Source organism: Bemisia tabaci, chromosome 10 (genome assembly GCF_918797505.1).
Source record: "Bemisia tabaci chromosome 10, PGI_BMITA_v3".
Lineage (NCBI taxonomy): Eukaryota > Metazoa > Arthropoda > Insecta > Hemiptera > Aleyrodidae > Bemisia > Bemisia tabaci.
In genome coordinates this window covers 24,743,096-24,766,521 of record NC_092802.1, presented here as the reverse complement: position 1 = coordinate 24,766,521, position 23,426 = coordinate 24,743,096, and the positions used below count along the sequence as shown (strand labels likewise).

General features: G+C 41.1%; 1 protein-coding gene across 2 annotated transcripts in view; it reads left to right on the top strand.

Moving 5' to 3' along the window:
• The window catches only part of LOC109042300 (puratrophin-1), a 586,997-nt gene that overhangs the window by 365,109 nt on the left and 198,462 nt on the right, over positions 1-23,426 (top strand). For both annotated transcript variants that reach the window (XM_019058962.2, XM_072304834.1), the window contains exon 7: positions 17,643-17,759. In XM_019058962.2, the coding sequence (XP_018914507.2) occupies positions 17,643-17,759 (117 nt within the window). The remainder of the gene's footprint in view (positions 1-17,642; positions 17,760-23,426) is intronic.

Sequence of the window (23,426 nt, the reverse complement as noted above, 5' to 3'; positions counted from 1 at the left end):
GACGTCGCTGGCGCTATTAAATTCCCATTCATTCTTGTGGCCCTTATCTAAAGGGCACACCCCATCTTTCCACTCGTACACGGTTCCATCTAGCATAAATACGTTCATTTGACGATTCGGAGATGAAGAGATGCCAGCTTCCGAAGGATCTCTGCCATGACCGATTCTTGTGGCGGGTAGGCGTCGCAGAGCGCCCCAGCGCGCCGTGAAAGCGGCTTATACTCACATACGCCCATTTGTCCTTAAAATTTTCAAATATTTTAGATTAAATTGCATACAAAATTGTCTGAAAATATTGGAAGATGAAATTCGCCATTTTCCGGTTAATTCAGTTTTTATGGGAGAAAACTCGGCGTCTGCAGGCTCATACGACGTTCTTCCTTTACTGGAAAAAAAAACACATTGGATCTAAAGTCCAGACTCTTAAAAACATCGACAAGAAAAAATACTCTTGATCCAATCAGATTTAAGCTTAAATCAAGAACCAAGCCTCTTAATTTGAGCGGATTTCCTTTCGATTTAAGCTTAAATCTGATTGAATCAAGAGTCCTTTTTCTTGTCAAGGTTTTCAAGAGTCTGGACTCCAGATCCAATGTGTTTTTTTCCAGTGAAATAAAATGCGCCATTTTTCAGTAAATTCAGTTTTTAAGGAAGAAAACTTGGCGTCTGAAGGCTCATACGGCGTTCATCCTTAGCACGGCAGAGTACCGATCCTTCCTCCGAGGTCGCTGTTCGATTTCCCGGGACGTCCCTCGGGAGCGCGGGAGACTGGGACGTCTGGGGCCGGGACGGTCGTGACGGCAATTCGTCATCATTAGCTGCCGCGCTGACTGGGGCACGTATTCAGACGTCAGTCTCCGGCGGCGTCGCCCGTCACCCTCGTCGCACGTCCGACGTCGCATCGCGTCGTCGTCGTGACCCCCGCAACGGGTGACGCTCCTCCTCCGAACGAGGACGGACTCTCGGAGGGAACACTCGATGGGTGAAAAATTAATCGGAACAATGCGAATGATTTTCATGTCTATGTGTAACATCAGTTTTTAATGAAACTATACCTATCTGTCTTTGCACAGAGAGGGACAATGGAGATGATGACAGTGGAGATGTGTGAGGGATTTGCGATTTGACTGTTGATTCTTATGTAAAAGTTCTCGAGAAACACGATGGTGCCACTGGTTTCCTCTGAAATCGACTCCCAAGCTCAAAGAAAGCTTTCAAGTTGAGGGCGTAATGGAGGGGATATTCCGCCCTACCCTGAGAGTCCACCTCTACATCAAGACCAACTCTCCATGCAAAGATAGGGAGCAAATACATTGACAGGGCTGCCACTTTATTTGGGGACTCTAATACTGAAAACACGACAACCCTGCTAATGTATTTGTTCCCTATCTTTGAATGGAGAGCTTGTCTTGATGTAGAGGTGGACTCTCAGGATAACGTGGGATATCCCCTTCATTTTGGCCTCAACTTGAGAGCTGTTTTTGAGCTTGGGAGTTCATTTCAGAGAAAACCAGTGGCACCATCGTGTTTCTCGCGAACTTTTACATGAGAATCAACAGTCAAATCGCAAATTCCTCACACATGCACATCTCCATTATGGACATTTTGGAAATCGGACGTTGAGTACTGTCGTGCTAAGGAAGAACGCCGTATTAGCATTCGCGAGTCGCCAAAGAGCCTTGTTAAAAATGGGTCGAAATTCGCCCCTTTTTAGGCCCTCGATTTTGCAGACGGGAATTGTGCCAAATTGTTGCATATGATGCCCTAAGTCTCTGGTAAAAATTTCAGCTTGAGTTGAAAAGTGGTTTCGGAGATACGGGGGGGTGAAATGGGGGAGTTGAGCGGCTGGCGTGCGCTATTTCCGCGGCTGTTCCTCGCCAAATCTTTGTTTTGATGTCACCCGTTACATGTTTTTCTATGTTTTTTCGAGTACTATCCATTTCTGGCCTTAAAAATTACTTAAAACCACTTTTCAAGGCGCTAGAGGGTGAAAATAGGGGTTGAACGGCCAGCGGCGCGCTCTTTCCGCGGTTGTTCCTCGCCAAATCTTCGTTACGATTTCATCCATTACATGTTTTCCCATGTAATTTTCGCGTAATTTCCATTTCTGGCCTTAAAAATTACTTACAACCACTTTTCAAGGGGCCATGAATTTTTTTCGTTTTTTTTTTTTTTTTTTTTTTTTTTTTTTTAAATTGATTTCGTAGTATTCCCTAAGATCTATTCGTGCCGTATATTTTCACGTTTTCTCAGTGTACCTCCCACGTCGCACGAGAAAATATATACGCATGATTTCATCGGAACATAAATGTTTACATGCCTACATGATATGCAAAGACGAGCGTTCGTAGGAGGGAGATGGTAGAGTAATGGCAGAATCATCAAGTAAAGCTTTAAAGCTTTCATGAGGGGGGGAGAGGCACATTTTTAAATCGATAACTTGCCATAGCTCTTAATTTTTCATACTTCTCTTGACTTAATTAGGGTGACGATTGGTCTTTCAGCCTGAACGTGTAAATGTATCTGTGGTCATAATATCCTTAAATACGGCGTGTAGGCTGGTAATGGCTGTTTTTAAATAAATAGGTAACGAAGTAAAGGACAGATTTTTTATTAATCGGATTCATGTCCTGCCCGGGGCATATCTAAGATTTTTCCCCATATTTGCCATGTCATTTTGGCGTGTAAACATTTATGTTCCGATGAAATCATGCGTATATATTTTCTCGTGCGACGTGGGAGGTACACTGAGAAAACGTGAAAATATACGGCACGAATAGATCTTAGGGAATACTACGAAATCAATTTAAAAAAAAAAAAAAAAAAAAAAAAAAAAACGAAAAAAAATTCATGGCCCTTTGAAAAGTGGTTGTAAGTAATTTTTAAAGCCAGAAATGGAAAGTACGCGAAAATTACATGGGAAAACATGTAATGGATGACATCGAAACGAAGATTTGGCGAGGAACAACCGCGGAAAGAGCGCACCGCCAACCGCTCAACCCCCACTTTCACCTCCTAGCGCCTTAAAAAGTGGTTGTAAGTAATTTTTAAGGTTAGAAACGGAAAGTACGCGAAAATTTACATAGGAAAACATGTGATGGGTGACATCAAAACGAAGATTTGGCGAGGAACAACCGCGGAAAGAGCGCGCCGCTGGCCGTTCAACCCCTATTTTCACCCTCTTGCGCCTTGAAAAGTGGTTTTAAGTAATTTTTAAGGCCAGAAATGGATAGTACGCGAAAAATACATAGAAAAACATGTAACGGGTGACATCAAAACGAAGATTTGGCGAGGAACAGCCGCGGAAATAGCGCACGCCAGCCGCTCAACTCCCCCATTTCACCCCCCCGTATCTCCGAAACCACTTTTCAACTCAAGCTGAAATTTTTACCAGAGACTTAGGGCATCATATGCAACAATTTGGCACAATTCCCGTCTGCAAAATCGAGGGCCTAAAAAGGGGCGAATTTCGACCCATTTTTAACAAGGCTCTTTCTCCGGATAAAGCATGTGTTTTTCATGCTCACGCATTCTCATAAAAACTATTAAATTGCCCAATTAACTTTGGCAATAGCTGATGTGGCTTGGTTCCTTTCTGCTAAACGCGGACCATGTTATGCTCTTCAAAATGGACGTATTTATGCGAAAAGGAGATATGTGGAAGTGGAAAGATGGGGTGTGCTCGTTAGTGGTCGGGCCATAAGAATGAATGGGGAATATAAAGCGCCAGTGACGTCAGCGGCGACGATGGAGACTCCGAGCCGCGGATCCGTGTCTTTAACTCATGAGCCCTGTCCACAACGCTCTCTTGCCATGCCCGCGGCTCATGAGTTAGCATATTTTGGCGCTTAGCTCCTTTTGATTTAATGTCAAATCCCGCTTTTCAATTCTCTCAAAAGGAGCTATATCCACTTTTACATTGTTGCTTATGGCCCAACTAACGAGCACACCCCATCTTTCCACTTGCACATATCTCCTTTTAGCATAAATACGTCCAAATGAGCACCCCTTTAAAAATTGAAAGCGGCCTTGCGACAATGACCTCTCCACTGCACTCGGACCACGCACGCCCAACTTTCAGAAACACGCCAAACAGACGCCTCCAAGTTGGCGGTGAAAAACCGACTGACGCCACGAGTGACGAGTCGTGTCCCACTCCGAATTCCGAGCGATATTTTCACTCTCGTCCGGACGGTGGCGATCACGCGAATATTCCCGGGCGTGCCCCATCGCGCTTACCAGATGTTTGATTACGCAGCGGCTAGACATTCGAGTTGAAAATCATCTCTACTCGGTTTTCGTGGCGCACTGACCCACTCCCCGCGAAACGTTCTGCGTTAACGCACGGAAACGGCAGCCAGGCGGGTGTGTAAAACACTTAAAGTCGGGTTTTGCCTCGAAACACTTTCGCGATGAAAGCGAGTGTTTGTTCTAGAGAGGGAAAGCTTTATTACGGCCGTCCGTTTTCAACTTTTTTCGTGTTGTGGATTCTGACGCAATGCTCCCTTTGTTTTTATGGAGTCAGGCAGAATGTGCTCTTGCGTGAACCTTGGAAAAAAGTGATTTGATCTAGGCAGTAATATTGTTGAATTTGCCGCCCAGAAGAATTGGTCTTAAATTCAGAAAGAATTTGCTCATATCCATATTATACTAGCCGTTCTGGGCGCGCTTCGCGCGCCCGTCACGCCTAGCCGGGGGCTATGCCCCCTGGACCCCCGGTCACTCGCTACGCGAGTGACATTCGGCTCGCTTCGCGAGCCGATTTTGTAGTAGTTGCAAATTTTTTATCACTATATTTTGAAGATTTCATAGAAAACATTATGAAATTCTCACTCCACAATTAACTTGTAGAATAATAATGGCAGGGCAAGAAATAGACTATATCTTAAAATGGACGGTTCCCACTTAGTAAAAACAGCCAACACCACGTGAAGGTGAGGAACCATCGTTAGCCACTTTTTTTTCTTCTTCTTCTTTTCTTTACTTTTCTGAAAAAAATTTACTGAAATTTTAGTTGCGTCCCCTAAAAGGAAACACGGAGAAAAAAAATTGTGCATGGAACCCGAAGCTGAGATCATATGGATCTCTGAAGTTTTCGGATCACGCATCCGAAAAGTTAAGGTCCATCTGCCGAAGTTCGGGTCAGACAATTGAAGTAGTTCGGTATATACCGAAGGTTTCAGGTCACACATCTGAAGTACTCGGTGCATACCGAAGTGCTTCAGATTTCTGACTCGGATATTTAGGAAAAACACAGTAGAGAACCAAGGAAATCACAGTAGAACAGAGAAAAAAATACAGTCGAATAAATAAAGAAAACTATTATCGAAGAAATTCTAATTATTAGAAAGTAATTAGCTGGCGTAATCAATGCGTAGCTGCATAGGAGCATGAGCGAGATTTATCATCAACTGACCGCTGGCCGCTAAGTACCTGGGTGGGCGAGCGACAATACGTAAGCGGTGGCATATGGTTCGATTGACAGAGGAGTGGGGAACGGTCAGACGTAGGGGAAAGGTTCAGGCTGAACCGTTCAGCACAGCGCAGCGTCAGTCACCGGGTGGGGAAGAGAGTCCGGGAGGGGACACTTCCCCTCGAGTGAAATAGAAAAAGGCAGAATCCTTCGAAGTTTATATTAATGATGTCTGCCTCTTGTGGTGTAGTGGTTTCAGCGCTTGCTCTATGATCGGAAGATATCAGTTCTCAGAAAAATCACTGAAGTGTCAAAGAGTCACCGTTGATAATTATGCTCTCTATTTTAAAAATTGAATTAGTAAGTTCGAAAACACACCAACTCGGGTTTTTTTTTCGATTTTCACTTTTTTACGATTTAGTAACACTTTTGGACAGAAGCATCTGCACGCAAAAGGAAATTTCGAAATTGCAATCGGAAGTGCTCGAAACAGCGACGGGTGAAGGGAAGAATCGAAGTATTTCATTGGAAATACCAATTTTTGGCCATTTCAAGGGAAACGGGTGACCGTCCGATTTTGCTGTTTTCTTTTCTCAGTTCAGTGCGCCTTGTACCAACAAGTTATACAAATATTCAAGCGTCATTCAGGTCGAAAAATATAAATTTTTCAGGGCAGACCGTGAAAAATCAGTATCTGAAAGTCGGTGAGAACGAAAACCCTCCAACTCGGAAATTTTTAAACGCTTAATTCTCTGTCATCAAACATGGTGTATCGTTTCAACTTTGTGCTTTACAAAGTCTCTTAAGTACTTGTCCTTTGGCACCAAGGTTTTTCTCAAATTAACTTCTTCGCCCGCTGCGCAGTTTTAGGTGTGTCCTGAACAATTTTTTTTCCGAGTTGGTGTGTTTTCGAAATCACTGATTCAATTAAGTATATGACAGGACGTGTACAACGTCATAAACCGAGATACGTGGTTTGAAAGTTTCACCTTCGATGTACCACTTTGACCTTATTTTTGAAATTTACCATGTTAATTTGGCAACGTGGATGGCAGAACAATTTCAGTGGCGACTCCTGAAATTTGTCCCGGCAAAAGGGGCCGCGGCCAGCAAAGGTAAGCCGCAACGTCGTTGCCAAATCCCCCGAAAATAATCACTCGTCTCCCGAACACAGAAAGAAACCTAAAACTCGGAATTAAGGGTTAAATTTGGCAAGGTTCCCGCGCAAAAAAGCCCTAATTGCAGTCGTGGTCCATTAATCGGTTCGCTTCGAGTTGGGGAGGCAGTGAACCTGGCCGCGGTTGCCAATTCGAAACCGCGTATGTGAACGTGGTGGAAGCGTGGCTGTTACGCGGTTTTGTATCGCGAAGTAAAAACCATCGAGTATGGATTTGAAGCTACGGTAAGGAATCGATTATTAAGGTATCCTCCGATAATCGATATTTTTCCGTGGGTTTGAATGGGCGATCGATCGATTTATCTCGATTCCGGGCGGGCGAGATGCGCTCGGCCCGAGACAGAGACAGTGGGTAATTGTCTGGTGACCTTATTCCCTCCGTCCTCCGTCATAGTCGCCCGATGCACTCGGCACACTGCACCGATGCACATTGCACGCTCGGAATTAAATGCACCGCGGACCTGGGCCCCGCTCATAAATTACGCCCGGGACGATGTTGCCTCTACTTCCGCAGCCGGGGAAGAGGAACTCAGAGACAATGTATTGTAGAGACTCTGCATTTACTATCGAAGCAAAGAAATCTAAGAGGCGAAAGTTAAATTCGAAGGTCAATGCTACTTCTCGCCTAATGATGTTTGTCGAGTAACTTTTGGAGGGAAAATCGAATAAAACTCGCCTAATGATGACGGATGAATGTCTGGAGGAGCACTCTGCTACACGGAACAAAATGAATTACTGATTTAACAAAAAATTGTTTAAAAATATGTCCAACATGTTTCAAATGTACATTTTACGAAAGTGGAAAGGCAATCTAACCACGAGGGTGGTTAAATCAGCATTTTTTAATATTGAAAGCTATATTGAAAAATGTCGGACACTGTTTTTAACTACAAATTTGTTAAAGCAGCAATTTCATTCTTTTCGTGTAGGCGAGTTTTGGAAATCGCTGTCGTGGTAGAGAAGGGAGCAATAAGTGTCAAATTTTCAAAATCGAGTTTTCTTCAAAATTCATCTAATTTCTGTAGATGAAATAACTGGAATAGCTAAAACATCGCAATTCATTTTTTTTTTTTGACGCAGTTTCAAACAAAACAGCAGTAAATGACATTATTCCTCTAAAGAGCGAATATAAACAGTCCTTTCAAGTAAAATACCGCCCTCTTCTGTTGTAGCCGGCTGGAGTAGCTGGTATGGTGGCAGTAGGGTAACTGGTGAAATCAAAAACATAGGAGAAAAAACGGGAAACACGGCCCTAAAGTACACAAAAAAATCCGATACGTTTCGGCCCAAAACTGAGTCATTTTTAGTCGGAAGGAATAACAATAAAATGTACAAATTCCAAATACACTATTTACATTATTAAAAAATAACTTATTACATTATTATCAATACATTATGTAATATTTTACATTTTATTTTTATTCTTCCGACTGAAAATGGCTCTGCTATGGGGCCGAACCGTCTCGGATTATTATGTGTACTTGTTTCCCGTTTTTCTCCTGTTTTTGATATCACCATTGTCACGGGCTATTGATTTAGAAATTTTAACCTTTTTAGCTGGTGAACCCATTTCCTCCACGGCCGAAATGGTACGGAAGAGTCGTTCTATTTGACGAGCAAGGCTCTGGCGACTTCGGTTTGACAAACCGAACCTCAAACGTGTGACCTCGGAGCAGAGGAAGTCGGCAACACAGAGGAATCTCATGTAATCACCGCGATCGTAAAACAGTTGGCTGTGCGGGGAAAATGGGTCAAAGTGCCTTACGATAACTATTACTTTCCAGCGGAATATTCCGATCGGGTTCGGCGTAGGGGAGGAGGGGCAGGGCGAAAAACGGGAAACCCTCCGGCATGGGAGTCGGTGGGGGGGGAGGGGGGCTGATTTTATTGTTGTACGATGAAAGTTGAAATTAATATGCACGAAGATGACAGGGAACCATCGTTGGCAAACCGTGCAAGAGCATGATGAGGTCCTCGAAGTGCTGGGTACTAAAAACCGATTCTTCTTCTCCTTCTCACTTTGTCCAGGGCATATTAGCGTTGTCTAAAATTCAATGGCGCGGCGTGGTTTTAGACTTTCCTCGGGGGCGGAGGGAGGGAGGGAGAGAAAGCAAAGTTGTAAGAACTATATGGGTGGAATTTTCGACCTGAGAATGTACCACTGCCGTATTATTTTTCAAATATTTTTTGTATCGTGTCCGAAACTACTTTAGTTTTCGTTCATATTTATTTTCAAAGCATTTTCAAAGATCGATTATTCATTGTGAATGTTTTAATAAAAGGAAGGTGACATCAAAATGTTCATATACAGAGAGACATTTCAACGCAAATTTTTTGTTAATACGGGAAGTAAAACTCAATGTAACCCTAGGATTTGGTTGACAAGTTTAAGAGCGAATGCCAACTAGTTTTCCGGAAGATATTGAATGAAAAAAGAGTGGTGATTACCAAGATCACAATTGCAGGAATGCATTTTCCCAGTCACTCCATTGTTTTTTGTCCTAAATTATCCGCAAATTATACCAAAATCGACGCCAAGTTTACGTTGGTTTGTGTTCCTACACTGAAAAAAAAACACATTGGATCTAGAGTCGAGACTCTTAAAAACATCGACAAGAAATAATACTCTTGATTCAATCGGATTTTTGCTTAAATCAAGAACCAAGCCTCTTAATTTGAGCGGATTTCCTTTTGATTTAAGCAAAACTCTGATTGAATCAAGAGTATTTTTTCGTGTCAATATTTTCAAGAGTCTGGACTCTAGATCCGATGTGTTATTTTTCCAGTGTAAAAGTAGCACAAGAATGTTTATCAGTGTACAGCGTATTTCCTTATCTTGGCATTCTATAGCTTTCATCCCCCCTTCAAAGGTTAAGGTAGGCAACTTGCCGTGTCCTTGCCTCGCGGACGATCGGATCGATCCGCCCAGCGGAGCGGCGAGTGCCGAGAGCTGTCGATAATCCAATTTCTCCTCGGAGGAAGATCCGAGCTCACTCCACAATTATGAATGAAAAAACTCAATGGAGTTAAATACTCAACCGTTTATTACCGCTGAAAAAGCGAGCGGAATGAGAAAAATCCAGCAATTATGAATGAAAAAGCGAGCGCACGTAAAAACCACGTTTTAACAAGGCGTGAATCGTAGCACGGTGGTCGTCAGTTTACTTTCGACTTCTTTGTTTCCCCGCGAACGCAGCATTGCCAAACGGCGATAAGTTGGAAGTCACGAGTTCTACTGAAACGGCGCCTGAAACGATGATTGTTTATTCCGGCGGGAAGAATTTTAAAGAGAATCCATAATCTTTTGGTTATAGGTCACCAAATGATCATTTGCTATAATTTGCATTTAAGGTGCTTCGATGGACGCCATATTTTGCGTCAGAACGCTATGCAGTGTATCGCATCGATTGGTTCCATTTTTTCAGCTAATCGACATTTTTCTCCAATTTTAATATCGGAATTCTATTGTCAGGAGACTAAAGCACTCACTTACCAATTTTAACAAAGCATTTCAACGTAATAAAGGCGTGGTTTTTTTAGAGAGAAAATATCGCATTCAAGTGCAGTTTCGATATCAGTATCGAATGCGATGTTTTCTCTCTAAAAAAACACGCCTTAATCATGTTGAAGTTGTTTGTAAAAATTGGTAAGTGAATGCTTTAGTCTCCTGACAATAGAATTGCGATCTCCAAATTCGAGAAAAATGATAATTAATTGAAAAAATAGAGCCAATCAATGCAATATATCACACGTCGTTCTGCCACAAAATATGGCATCCATCGAATCACCTTAAGATGTTGAATATTTGCACGAAATATAAATCGTTATCGAATATAGTTTTAGTCATATAAAACAAATTTGACGTTGATAGTTCAGTTCAGTTCAGTTAAGCAAAGTTTTCCGCTGCAGATACGGTTGCTTTTAGCTATGAGCTAGAAATTATGTCTTCATTTCAAAATGAAGTCCAATGGTAAACGCGTCTTTGCTTCAATGGCTTTTAACAGGGGACTAAAAGATCGGTCAAGGTTACACATATTTAGGTGATATCACATCAACGGCATGTGAATACTGAGTGATAAATGGCACAATACCCCTTTAAGAAACTCCTCAAAATTCAACTCGGTCCACCATAAGACTTAAGTATTCAATTTAAGGTTCATTTGGAGCTGCAGTATTTTGGATGCCGATTTAATTGCATTTTTTTCTGGCGCGACTTGACAACATGGCCTTGTGTTTTGAGTTTGCTGCCCATCCGCGGCCAATGACTCTGCTTTAATAATTGTAATTTTGGACGGAGTTCTCGCGCCAGCTAAGCTTATGCCGAAACTAGAGAAAACGATTATCCAAAACGCAGTTAAAACTGAGTCATAGTGAGATCGAAAGTCCCAACACTCTCCTCGTGCGAGCACTTTTATTTTTCATTATAGCGGATGAAACAATTCTGCGAAAATGTGACCCTCCTTCTCAAGCCTCAACCGAGGGCCTCGCCTAGCGAGTTTAATTGCGAATAAAAAATTTGCAGGAGTAAGATATTTTGTGAATTTTATTCTTCAGAAGAAACCACTGACTGGGTGAAGTGAGCATGAAAATGTCCTTGGTTTCTAAAATGAGCAATTATTAGTAGATATATGACCAAAAATGACCTATTATGCTAAAGTACACGTGTTTAAATTTGAAATGCCGCCTTATGACGTTACCAGGTGGCATATTTCTCACTTGAAAATGTAATTTTCTACAATTTCTTATGTCAGGAAAAATAATTTGAAAAATAATGCGAGCGCAGCTTTCTAAGCTCACTCATACAGGGAAAAATTTCAACAGCAAATTCTGGTTCATACGGGCAGTAAAACGCAAAATAACCCTAGCATTTGTTTGACAATTTCAAGGGAAAGTGCCATCTAGTTGGACGCATTTCTGGCAAACGGAACTATGTACATTAAGACATGAGCCCTGAAACCCATAAGAATGTATGCATAAAGGGGCTCACGTCATAATGCACATAGTTCCATTTGGCAGAAATACTTTCAGTTTTCTTGAATTTTATTAAAAAAGGAACGGTGATGGTGAATACCAACAGCGCAACTAGAGGAATGTTTCGCACAAATTATGCGTGCAATTACAGTGCACTGCTTATATCATGTTCCTTCTCCTCTGTTCCTCTCGTGTAGATAATATTTTTGACAAATAGCACAGTAAATAACACATTCGAATTATTAAAAATGTAGGAAAGTCAGATATTGCCAGAGACTTTAACGCAAGGGTAGAAAAACCAACGGTCGTCTCGCTATCATCATTACGTTCATGGTTTGACCACGATCTATTCAGCTCCTGTTCTTTTTAAATTTATTATTTGGACTTAATTTTGCAATTAGGAACTATAAATTCTGGCTCATCGGAAAAAACACGTCTGTGCATAAGGAAACTAATGGTTCATACGTTGTTTTTATACTGAGTCGGAATTTATAGTTCCTAATTGCAAAATTTACAGTCCATTTGTAAATCTATGAATAAAATTCTCTTGGCACAGTCGTCAGGTTGATATTTGACGGTCTTACAAAAAATGGAATACTTTTCATGAATATTTAGGCTCGGGCTAATATTTAAAGGTCGATTTTCTCATAAAACCTCTTTTTTACAACGGTTTTCATCACTATCACGGCAGGCTTGACCCTCACATCGGGGGCATTGCTCATTCGATTCGATTCGATTCTTTCCAACTCGAATCGACAGTAAAAAAAAAACCTAACTCAGAGTTTTCGATACTTAAAGTTCAAGAGACGAAGACACTACCGCGAGGAAGTGCATCTCAATCAAAAGACCGGCAGCTGCCTCGAATTGGACAATATTCCCGACTAGACAATGGCTGTTGAAAAGGTCAAATTATCGGGATGTCAAGCCCCTTGTTTTATTTGACAGCTTTAATTCGGTTTTCGTCGCGAAATCTCGTCGCTTTTCAAAGCTCTCGGACCCTCGTTCCGACCGTTCATCAATTTCCACTCGCATCGATGAGCATGCTGTCCAGTGTTGTCAGATTTGGCAGTTTCCTGCGCACTGAAAAAAAAAATTCTCGGCGTTTTTACCATGGTCCGTTGGTACCTTTACCATCTCACTTTTTTTTTACCAATTATTGGTAATTTTACCAAGGCAGACTGATAAGCTCACCTAAAAACCGGTATTTTTACTGTTTTTTTTTTTTCAAGAAAGAATACCACTTTAGGGAGGTTAGGGGTCGTAGAGCGCGAGGGAGTGCTGTAAAGCGACTTATATGTATGTAAGAATACCACTTTTATTGGTGGTCAATTCCCGGTAACTTTGCCATTTTATCTCGGTAATTCTACCACAGCCGATAAAAAATATTGGCGTTTTTACTGGGGTCCAGTAAAATTACGTAGAAAGTTCAATAATTTTACCGAGATTTCTCGGTAAATTTACCAATGCCATAAATGGTAATTTTACCAAGAAAAAACTGGGATTTAATAGAACCCTAAATTCTTGGTAATTTTACCCTTTCCTTAGTGAATACACTGAGATTTTTTTTTTCAGTGCGGCCACGATAGTGTGACAATACAGAGACGAAGTTGTTTCGTACTTTTTCAATCGCAAATCGCTTCAAGGCATGAAAAACGAAAGACTATTAACACTTGTGACCGCTAAAGGAACGAGCATTAAATAAATTTAATAATATTCCCGTGAAAACGCTCATCTATGTACATCCTTGGCTATCCTGGTTTGATATTGGAATCCGAAGGTTGACAGCAACATTTGTTTTTCAATGATTTTCTGGTTTTTTGGGCCATCAGAGCTCCATCATTTGACCTGTTCGTACTCTCCTTGTATAGTTACTCAAATCAAGCTTAACAATAAATAGGGAAGAAATTGAAATATGGGTAAAAATATTAAAACTACTAAAAGGCAGGACGTTTCGAGCTGTTTCCAGGGTGGTTACGTGATAGCACCTAGGGTCTGGTCGCCACTCAATTTTTTTTATTTTTTGTTTTTGGCAACTGAAAATGAGCTGGGAACAGCTCGAAACGTCCTGCATTTTAGTGTTTTTAATGTTTTTAGCCTTGTTTACCCATGTTTCAATGGCCTCCCTATTTATTCGTACATTCGGGATATGTTTTTGTGGACTGGAAAAAAAACTTATTGGATCTAGAGTCCAGACTCTTAAAAACATCGACAAGAAAAAATACTCTTGATTCAATCAGATGTAAGCTTACATCAAGAACCAAGTCTCTTAATTTAAGCGGATTTCCTTTTGATTTAAGCTTAAATCTGCTTGAATCAAGAGTCCTTTTTCTTGTCAATGTTTTTAAGAGTCTGGACTCTAGATACAATGTGTTTTTCTTTTCCAGTGTGCTTTATCCTGAAGCTTAACAAAAGTTCAAAGCGCTCGGTACGGTAAAGTTTGACAACGTTTGCGATGACTGTTGCAGCGGGAATTTCGAGCCGGTGCATCGGCGGATATCAGCGGCGAGGCATCTGCCATCAACAATCCCATCGCTGAAACAATGACAAGCTGTTAGCGAGTTTTGACAAGAGACCTCGCCGGAGACAGCCGGCTCCGTCGTAAAATCGCTTGTCATCAATGAATCAGCCGCGGATACCCCATCTTCCGCGTCCGTTAATTCCTCGCCGATGTTGTCGTCCGTCGAAACCACGCAACTCAAAATACACTGCATTCCGCGATTTTCCTATTAAATCTGGCAATATCGCCACTGCTCGCCTCCGGCGGACGCATTATATACGCACTTTTCAACCAGTCCGCCGTGCTAAGGAAAAACGCCGCAAGAGCCTTCAGACGTTGCCAAGTTTTCCTCGATAAAAACCGACTTTATTCGGAAAATTAGGAATATTTTTTTCCAAAATTTTCAGACAATTTTGCACGTAATTTCGTCTAAAATATCTGAAAATTTCAAGGAAGAATATGCATGAATGTCGTCGTAAATACATTTTTTACCTTTGGAAATCTGGCAATGCTGGAATGTTCATACGGCGTTCTTTCTTAGCACGGCAGCAGTGGTGAGGCGTGATAATCGGTCATCGATATTTCCCCCTTTGAAGCTGTGGTAAAGAATCGATTATTGAGGTATTCGTTTCGTTCGATTCCTTTTCATAGCTTTAAGGGGCGTATCAATCGATATATTGCAAAGCACGCTACGTCACGTTTTCAACATTTTTTCGTCGTAACTGCATGTGAAACTCGAGACGGACGCCACGAGACGACGATTTGAACGTAGCGATGTGTAATTACGGAGTTAATCCTATCGGCTGCTGTTTTATCGGACGCGGTGCAGATGTTGATGAGTGCCTGAAGAGCTGAAGAGAAGTGGGTCCATCCTCAGGACTGGAAGTCGTTTCCACTTAGTGTTGGCCCGCGCGCTGACGTTGATTTGAAGAGTTCCGAAGGCATTCAGGTAGAATATTTTTGGTAATTTTGGCGTTTCGACCCCAAGCCCTTCGGGACGTATCGAGGATGGAGCTACAATATGAAGCACGAGCTTAGTTTACATCAATTAGGCGACCTGAAAAACCAGGAAAATCGAGGGATCCATGGGAAAAGTCAGGGACTTCGTAGGGAAAGTCAGGAACTTCCTAGGGAAAGTCAGGGACTTCATTGGGAAAGTCAGGGACTTCGTAGGGAAAGTCAGGGACTTCATAGGAAAAGTCAGGGAATTTATGGGAAAGGTCCGGGAATTTATGGGGGAAAGTCAGGAATTTTCTGATTCTGTCCATTCTACGGGTGAAAAACTACCGTGTAATTACATTCTAGCTAATGAGAGGTATATTTGGATATTAATGCGAAAAGAAACTATGCGAATGTGAAATGGACGGATATAAATTTGATCGAAATATTCCATTTTGAGATGAGCCCTTTAATGCCCGTGTTCACATTGCCTGTAGGGCCCCGTATTTGCAAAAAGTCAAAATAGGCGGAGCACCTCTGAATTAAATACCTCCAATTAAATCTACAGGAACCATGCACAAAGGATTCGCGTGTTTCGTAGTTAATTTTTATTTAATCCATTTGAACATTTTTTTTTCCTAGCGTATACACGTCTATTTAATTGCATCTGAATTGAGAATTAGGTAATTAAAAACAAAGGCCCGAACTCTAGCCATCATCATTTTCCCTGCATCTTTCCCCCATCAGCCAGACATGATGCACCTTGCCCCCTGTCTGCGCCTATGATGAGTAACCAGGATAAAATCAGCGCGTCTCATACATAGTATCGTACGTTTTCTGTGGTTTCATGCCAAATTTAGCTCCTTTATGTAATTTTAACGTGTTTTTCATCCGATTTATGGTGAAATTTGGCAAGTACACCCAAGGGCGAGAACCTTGCGGTGATGACCGGGCGTCCCGCCTCCTGCCACTCCCCCCTGGATGCCCCCCGGACGTAGTTATCGTGCGGATAATTAAATTTCATTAATTACAAGATTGATTTCTGCATCTTGTCCTAACGCTGATACGATTCAGCTCGATACAGTGGGGTCATTCCTGCTCATTCTTTGGAAGAAAGAAATGGCCCATTAGGTGGGGTAATAAATTAAGCAGTGCAATAGGTTTTGTTATCAGAATTGTACTCAAAATATATAATAAACACGTTGAACATTACGAAACATCTCTAAATCAGAAAAGACCAAATCATACCTGCGAATGATGCTTGTAAAAAACTAAGAAATCAGTGTTCGTGGATGCGGAAAATATGAAAACGTGTACATGATGTGTGGATATCTAAAATTCTGAACTAAATTGTGGATTTCTTGACAAGTGTACCGGGATTTTTAGGCGGGTTCGCTGCATTTATTTGTTTCTCTTTTGTGTAACAAGCATAATTCTCCAGACTGGTCACCGAGAGTCACAGCCTCAGCATCCGTAACTCATTGTGCGTCTGCTGCTTGTCCAGTGATACAAGTTCCCCTATGTTCTAGTTGAACGTTAATCACTTTTTATAATTACTAGCGGTGTACTCATTTTTTTTGTTTTCTCCCTTTCCTCTCCTCTGTCCACTTGCATTTCACCTCTACTTCTGCCTGTTTCCGTCTCTATATCATCTCCCTTTTTCATATCCTTTCGTTTAAGTCTGCACGTCTTTGTGGGGTCCACCTCTACCTCTGCCTAGTTCCGTCTCTATATCATCTCCCTTTTTCATATCCTTTCGTTTAAGTCTCCACGGCTTTGTGGGGTCAACCTTGAAAAATGACTTCAGAGTTTGATCTTACGTCCTAAATAGAGAGGAAGGGAGGGCCGTACTGTTTATTTTTGTACAATGGCCTTTCACCGTATTTAGTTAAGTATCAGGGGTGCGACCCCTAGCCGCTACGCGGCCCAACCTCCAGAGGATACTGTACACTCTCCCAAGAGCCGCTTCCAGTGTCATATTTCCAAAAATCAAAGAGAGCAGACTTATTTAGAGGACAAAACTAAACTGCCTGCGGGCTGATTATTGATATTGATAGACAAAGCCGTAGACCAAGAAGACATAGGAAGTATAGAACGATCCTATTGGTTGAAACGGTCGGTTCTCACAGACTGTGGGTGGAAATGATGGACTAACCATCGGGTTTCCTGTTGGTTGTCGTTAGTTAGTCTATAACCTACCTCCTCTGTCCATCACCCAATTCCACCAATGAAGTCGCTTAATATCCTGAAACAGGTCAGTTTGATATGAGGATCCACTTCTGTGTGAATTTTGCCTTTTTTCCTACCCTTTCGTTAAAGTCTCCAGGATCGTCCACGATAGTCATTCAAGAATATAGATTCGAAAACGCCAAATAATCTAAGTTCAAAACATCCTGAGATCTAGCCACTTACGGTAGACGTCACTTACTTCTGAAAAAAACAGCCCGCTGTATCCACAAAATTATAGTTTTTTGCTTCCTTGTTTTATTCCAATCCACGAATTGACGAGGAAGTATTGAATACTAATAATTGAATCATAATACGACGGAGGCATAAACAAATAACTTATTTGCATACCAACACACTTTTTAAGGTCTATTTCACCTTAATATCTGTTTAATTTTATGCTTTCTTTTCTGTTTCAGTATCAACTAGTTAGTGATCTGCAAAATTTGCACTGTTACTTGCCACCGCAAAGCGTTCCCTCCGAATGCGGAGGTCCCGTCAACCACGACCAACTTGAATGGGTCGAATTTTTCAAGGTAAGTTGCATGTTCATACCACGGTCTTTCATATCAAGTGAAACATATGGTACACATGGTATTCTTGATGAAAAATATTAATGGAGAATTTACAAGTGTCTTAATTTTGATGAATTTCGTATTTAAGTGAAAACTACTAAGAGAGCTGAACACGAAGATACCCTTGGTTCATAACTTGAACAGTTATTGGAAAAGAAATGAAAAAATTATGTAATCTGTTACAATACATGTCGTTAAATGGGGAATGCCGCTAGATGACGTCATTAGGCGGTGCATTTTCGCACTTTCAGATCTATATTGTACTATATCCCATATCAGAAAAAAATCATGAAACACACTGCGAAATCAGCTCTTAAAGCTTTCTCAAATGAAGCACTAAAAGTTTGCTCACAAATTCTTCATTGCTCATTATTTTTAATGGCATTTTGTATATATGTACTAAAATATATACAAGTAATATTTCTCATAACGTGAAGAAAGCGATTATTCACTCAAATTGAAATTTTATTCATGATAATAAAATGTACCTTGTCTTGGTAACTTTTTCTGCCCGATTTAAACGTTGAATTGCTTTGCAATACCAACAAATTTTCGCTGTCTCCCCTAAAATTTTACTTACCGCGTCTTCGATGTAAGTATTTTTCTCAGCTCAACCAGAGGCTGTAGAGGGAATCTGTTGCTTCATGATAACGAACCCGATTTTTCTGACACATATGATTTATTAATAAAGAGACCTGCCCTTCATTTCTCGATCGGCTTACCACCTATCTTGTTTCCAATATCGACAGCCAGAGAACATAATTGCATCCAGCTTTTAAAGAAATCTCCACAACGGATTTTCTAAACAGCGTCAGAATCAGTGGCGTGGCGTGCTTCGCGATGTATCGATTATTATGCCATTTAAACCTATGGAAAAAGATCGATAAACAGGGTGTTCGCAGCGGACACCTTAACAATCGATTCTTTACCATAGGTTTAAATGGCATTACAATCGATACATCGCAGTTCACGCCACGCCACTGGTCAGAATCCGTTTCCAGGATCAAACACGATAAGACCAGGAATCAAACGCGACATAGGATGGTAGAAATGCAATTGAGCCGTTTGCTTCTTTATAAGAACTCGCCAGTGCTGAGTTTCTGCATGCAGACTTTTCAATTAGAAACTGACCGCTCTAAGCCGCTTATTCGGATTCCGTGCTTCCAAAGTATGTACACAGCGAAAAGTGTCTAAAAATAATCCGTTGCTTGTCCAGTGATTTACTACAAAAGATGATGACGTGCTATCGTGCCTTTAACCTTTAAAAGCGCTGTTGTCACTCGTATCCCCAATCATACTTCATTCGGCGAAGAAGGAACTCATACATCTATTTAACCTTCACTTTCATACCTCTTGGAAAATCTCGTCATCTTCTAGTGTTAACTGTAATTATGATGCACGCTTTGAACGCAGCATCCTAATGAAGACAATATTTTAGGGAACTGGACTAAAATTTTGCAGGTTTACGTCGAAAATACATGAATTGTGGGGCATTTCAAAGATTTGCCACTACAGAATAGGAACAAACATATTCCTAATATTACAGCCTCTCAAAAATGCTCAGGAGGTCACTGTCACCTCTCCTATAGTATGTTGAAATCGTTGAATTTTCTCCTTACACACCCCCATACAATACCCTTTTATCAACCCTTTTTCATATGTTAAAATGGTAGATCAATCAATTCATCGCAAAATCTAACTTGGTTCCTTTCTGTTTAACTCTGTCCAATTAATCGTGTTATTATCGAATTAAAAATTTCTATACATGACGATTAAATCAATGTGCATAGCAATTTTTGGGTAGATAAAAACGCGACCTATTTGCGTCGATAAATTCGAAATTAATTCGCCAATTATCGCTATTTTATTTTGGTAATATCGCGATAAATAGCCGGGCGATAAGATCAAGGATAATCGCTCAGATGATGATCCAAGCGATTTTATCGCCGATAAAATAGCAAAACATCGCAATTTTTCCGTTGAGAAATGCCTCTCGGGACATCTTTGAGATCCTCAGTACGAGGTTTGTATAGTATAGTCTCGGATACCAACTTGACAACCGCGAATATCCGAGGTGACCTCTATCGAAATGAAAAGTCTTGACTTCCAAAACGACCGATGTGTCGACGGCCTGGCCTCGAAACATCATAACGACCCGAACGGTGGCACAGAACCAAGAATCGGGCGATGTGTCCACTCTTCGTTTCGCTCGCTACCGAATTTGGTGGCCTCGGGTTCAGGAGCCGCGGAAGGATGCTTATTAATATTTCGCAAAAGTCGTCGTGGGTATAATCTCCAACCTCATTAACCTCATCTCGTCGTTAGCAGTCAACCTGGCGAGGAGGATTGGGATGAAGATGAAAGTTAAGGATCTATAAGTAGTTGCGGGCCAATCGGCCCGCAAAATCGGCGGGGCGATCGTCATCGGCGAGTCTATTAATCTCAATAATCATTGAGACTGATAGACAAAGCTATAGACAAAGAAGACAAAAGAAACATGGAGGGATCCTATTGGTGGAAGCGGGTGGCCGCAATTGACAAAGGTGGTCGGTAATAGACTAAGTAGCGGCAACTCACGAGAGCCCATTAGTCCATCATTTTCTCCCCTAGTCTATAGGAACCACTCATTTCAACCAATAGGATAGCCTATATCTACTCCCTATATCTTTTTTGTCTATCACCGTGTCTGTCTTTTTCGATAATCAACCCGCAGGTGAGAACTTAATCGAATCATGGTCCAGAAGCCTGTTGTTGAAGCCTTTATATTCTTCAGATGTAAAAAAGTGCTTGGTTCCAGCTCACTGATTCTTGAATTTACCCCTTATAATTATTCATTTACCTTGATGCAAGCTGGATTCCTGTTCCTGGATTCCTTCAATTTTTTTATTTTTCCTACAAGAAAAAAAACACCATGTCTGAACCAAAAATGTTCTTATTGTAAGCAGCGTCATTTTTGATTCAAGGAGAAATATTTCTCAGCGAAAAATTTATCTATTTTTTTTCAGTGAATGCACCCTACAGTTTGCTTTTAAGTTACTTGTTGCGATTTGTCGGTTAAGAGCATAAAATTTGTGCGTTAAGAAGTGAATTATGGAAATCTTTGGACTAAATTTTGCGATGCGGCACTACGATTTCTGCCTCAGTTTAGAAACAACGTATGAATACCATTAGTTTCCCTATGTACACATCAAGAGCTTTACGAATGAGCTAGAAAATGTAGTTCTTGGTTGCAAAATGAAGATCATATGGACTGCATTTTGCAATTTGGAGCTATAAATTCTGGCTTATCTGAAATAACGTTTATGTGCATTAGGAAACTAATGGCACACACGTTGTTTTTTAAACCGGGCCTGAATTTATAGTTCCTAATTGCAAAATGTAGTCCATATATGATTCATGCAAACGCACATTTCGTGCGATTTCAGTCGAAAGAATTTTACTCAATTAGGTCTTGTGCACACTTTTCAGAATTTAGGAGGAATGATCACAGCTGAGTTCCGACTAATTCTGCCTGCACACAGGAAAGGGGCGAAAAACGATGCGCAGCTGAAAGTTCCGCGAACTTTTACTTGTTCAGTGTCTATGGTGTAATTGGTGTAACCTTCGTGTGCAACATCAGACTTATTAGTCTTCAATAAGGAAAAATCCACCCCTCTCAAGAGCGCACGTGGATTCCTAAATCAATACTATAACCTGCATAACTCTTGCTTGATGCCACATTCTGTCCAGTCTCTTACCCGCGTTATAAAGCAATGGGTGCGGTTTTCCTCAAGGTTTAACATTTTATAGGTGTTAAAAATTCCCCTAAACCGCCCACCAGCGGATCAAGTTCACATGCATGTGACCTCAATCCTTTACCGTAGCCGACCAGTCGGAAAAACACAAAGGGTATCGAATGGATTACAGTTTGCAGTAAGGGACCACTATATCTAGCTCTCTTGTAAAAGTACATGTCTGCATAGGGAAACCAATGGCATGTATGTTGTTTTTAAAATGGACCAGTTCCTTGTTGCAAAATGTAATCCAAATCTTTGTCTCTTCACCTCATGGTGATCGACGTCATCCCTCGCAGTTGTGCGTCGCGCGGCGTGCTTTGCGATATATCGATTGATCTGCCATTTAAATCTATGGAAAAGGATCGATGAACAGGGTGTTCGTTGCGGACACCTTAAAAATCGATTCTTTACCATATGTTTCAATGGGGAAATATCGATAATCGATCATTCACGCCACGCCACTGGCAGTTGTGCGTATTTCATTCGCATCAGATTTATAGATCGCAGTTTGCATGCGTTTTTACTCCACAGGTCTGCACATGATCGATCAATGAAAGCTTTAAAAAAACACCACGATGGAAAATTTGCATGCACATTTTTTTATTCCTTCATTCAAAAGTGCTTCAAGAGCTGATTTCACAGAATTTTGTATAATTCTTTTCTAACATGGGAAATATTATAAAAATAGATTTAAAAGTGAGAAAAAGCATTGCCTTGTGACGTCATCAGGCGGCATTTCTCATATTTAAGCACAAGTATTTTAGCAGATTAGATCATTTTGTCATATCTTCTTCAAAAATTGTTCAATCCATGAACCAAGGGTATCCTCGTATTCAGTTCACTCAGTAGTTTCCTCTTAAACACAAAATCCATCAAATTCCAGACACCTGCAAATTCTCTATCGATGCGGTCAATTATCGATACGAAACGTTCGATCGAGTCTCGATTTCTCTTAAAAAAATAAAATGTTGGCGGAAATTTTTAAACGTCGCGTGGCGCTTGTGATACTTCGACCGAAAGGTGACGAAATGATGTTTTGAGAGAGACAGTATTCGGGTAGCACGAGCCATGCAGGTGACGAAAAAAGCCAAAAGGCCGGACCTCCGAAATTCGAGCTCCAAACGTGGCTTTCATCTCGCCGCGCTTGGAATAGCATCCATTCTTGGCGAATTCAAATCCGCGTTTAAATCGACTCAAGACATACCGCGCATAGAGCAACCTCAGTAAATCGTCGGATTTCAAATTTATGCAAAGCAGCGGACCCTCATCCGGCCAAATTCCGCTAATTACTTCTCTCCGACCCCTCGAAATTCGATAGTTTCAACTGAAACAGAACAATTTACTTTTTATTGCTCCCGAGCTTTTATTTTTATCAAACCTAGCATATTGTTTCACCAATCGAATAAGTTCACTGCAAAAAGACATCCCTAAAAGAAAGGAACTTTTATAAAATCCCAAACTACGAAACCCCCGATATTCGTGAGTTCAATATATTCCGATTATCGAATTATCGATTTTCGATGTATCGAATTTGGCGTTAATGAGTTGATGCGGTGGGGTACCACACTATATCTCAAGAGAAAGTACCTCATCGTCTTTAGGAGCTTCCGTCTTGACCAAATGGACGTTTATGCTAAAAGGAACTATGTACAAACAAATAAATTCAAAAGAAAGTAAGGAACGCACAAATCCCATGCACATATAGGTCCTTTTGCATTCATTTCTTTATTACAGCTCTTTTAGCACACATCCAGCGGAATATTTTTCGGAAGTCCACGTTTCCGTGTTGTGTTGATGAAATAAAAATACGGGCTTTTTTGGCAACATTGCAAACTTTAATTCAGTCGACTGA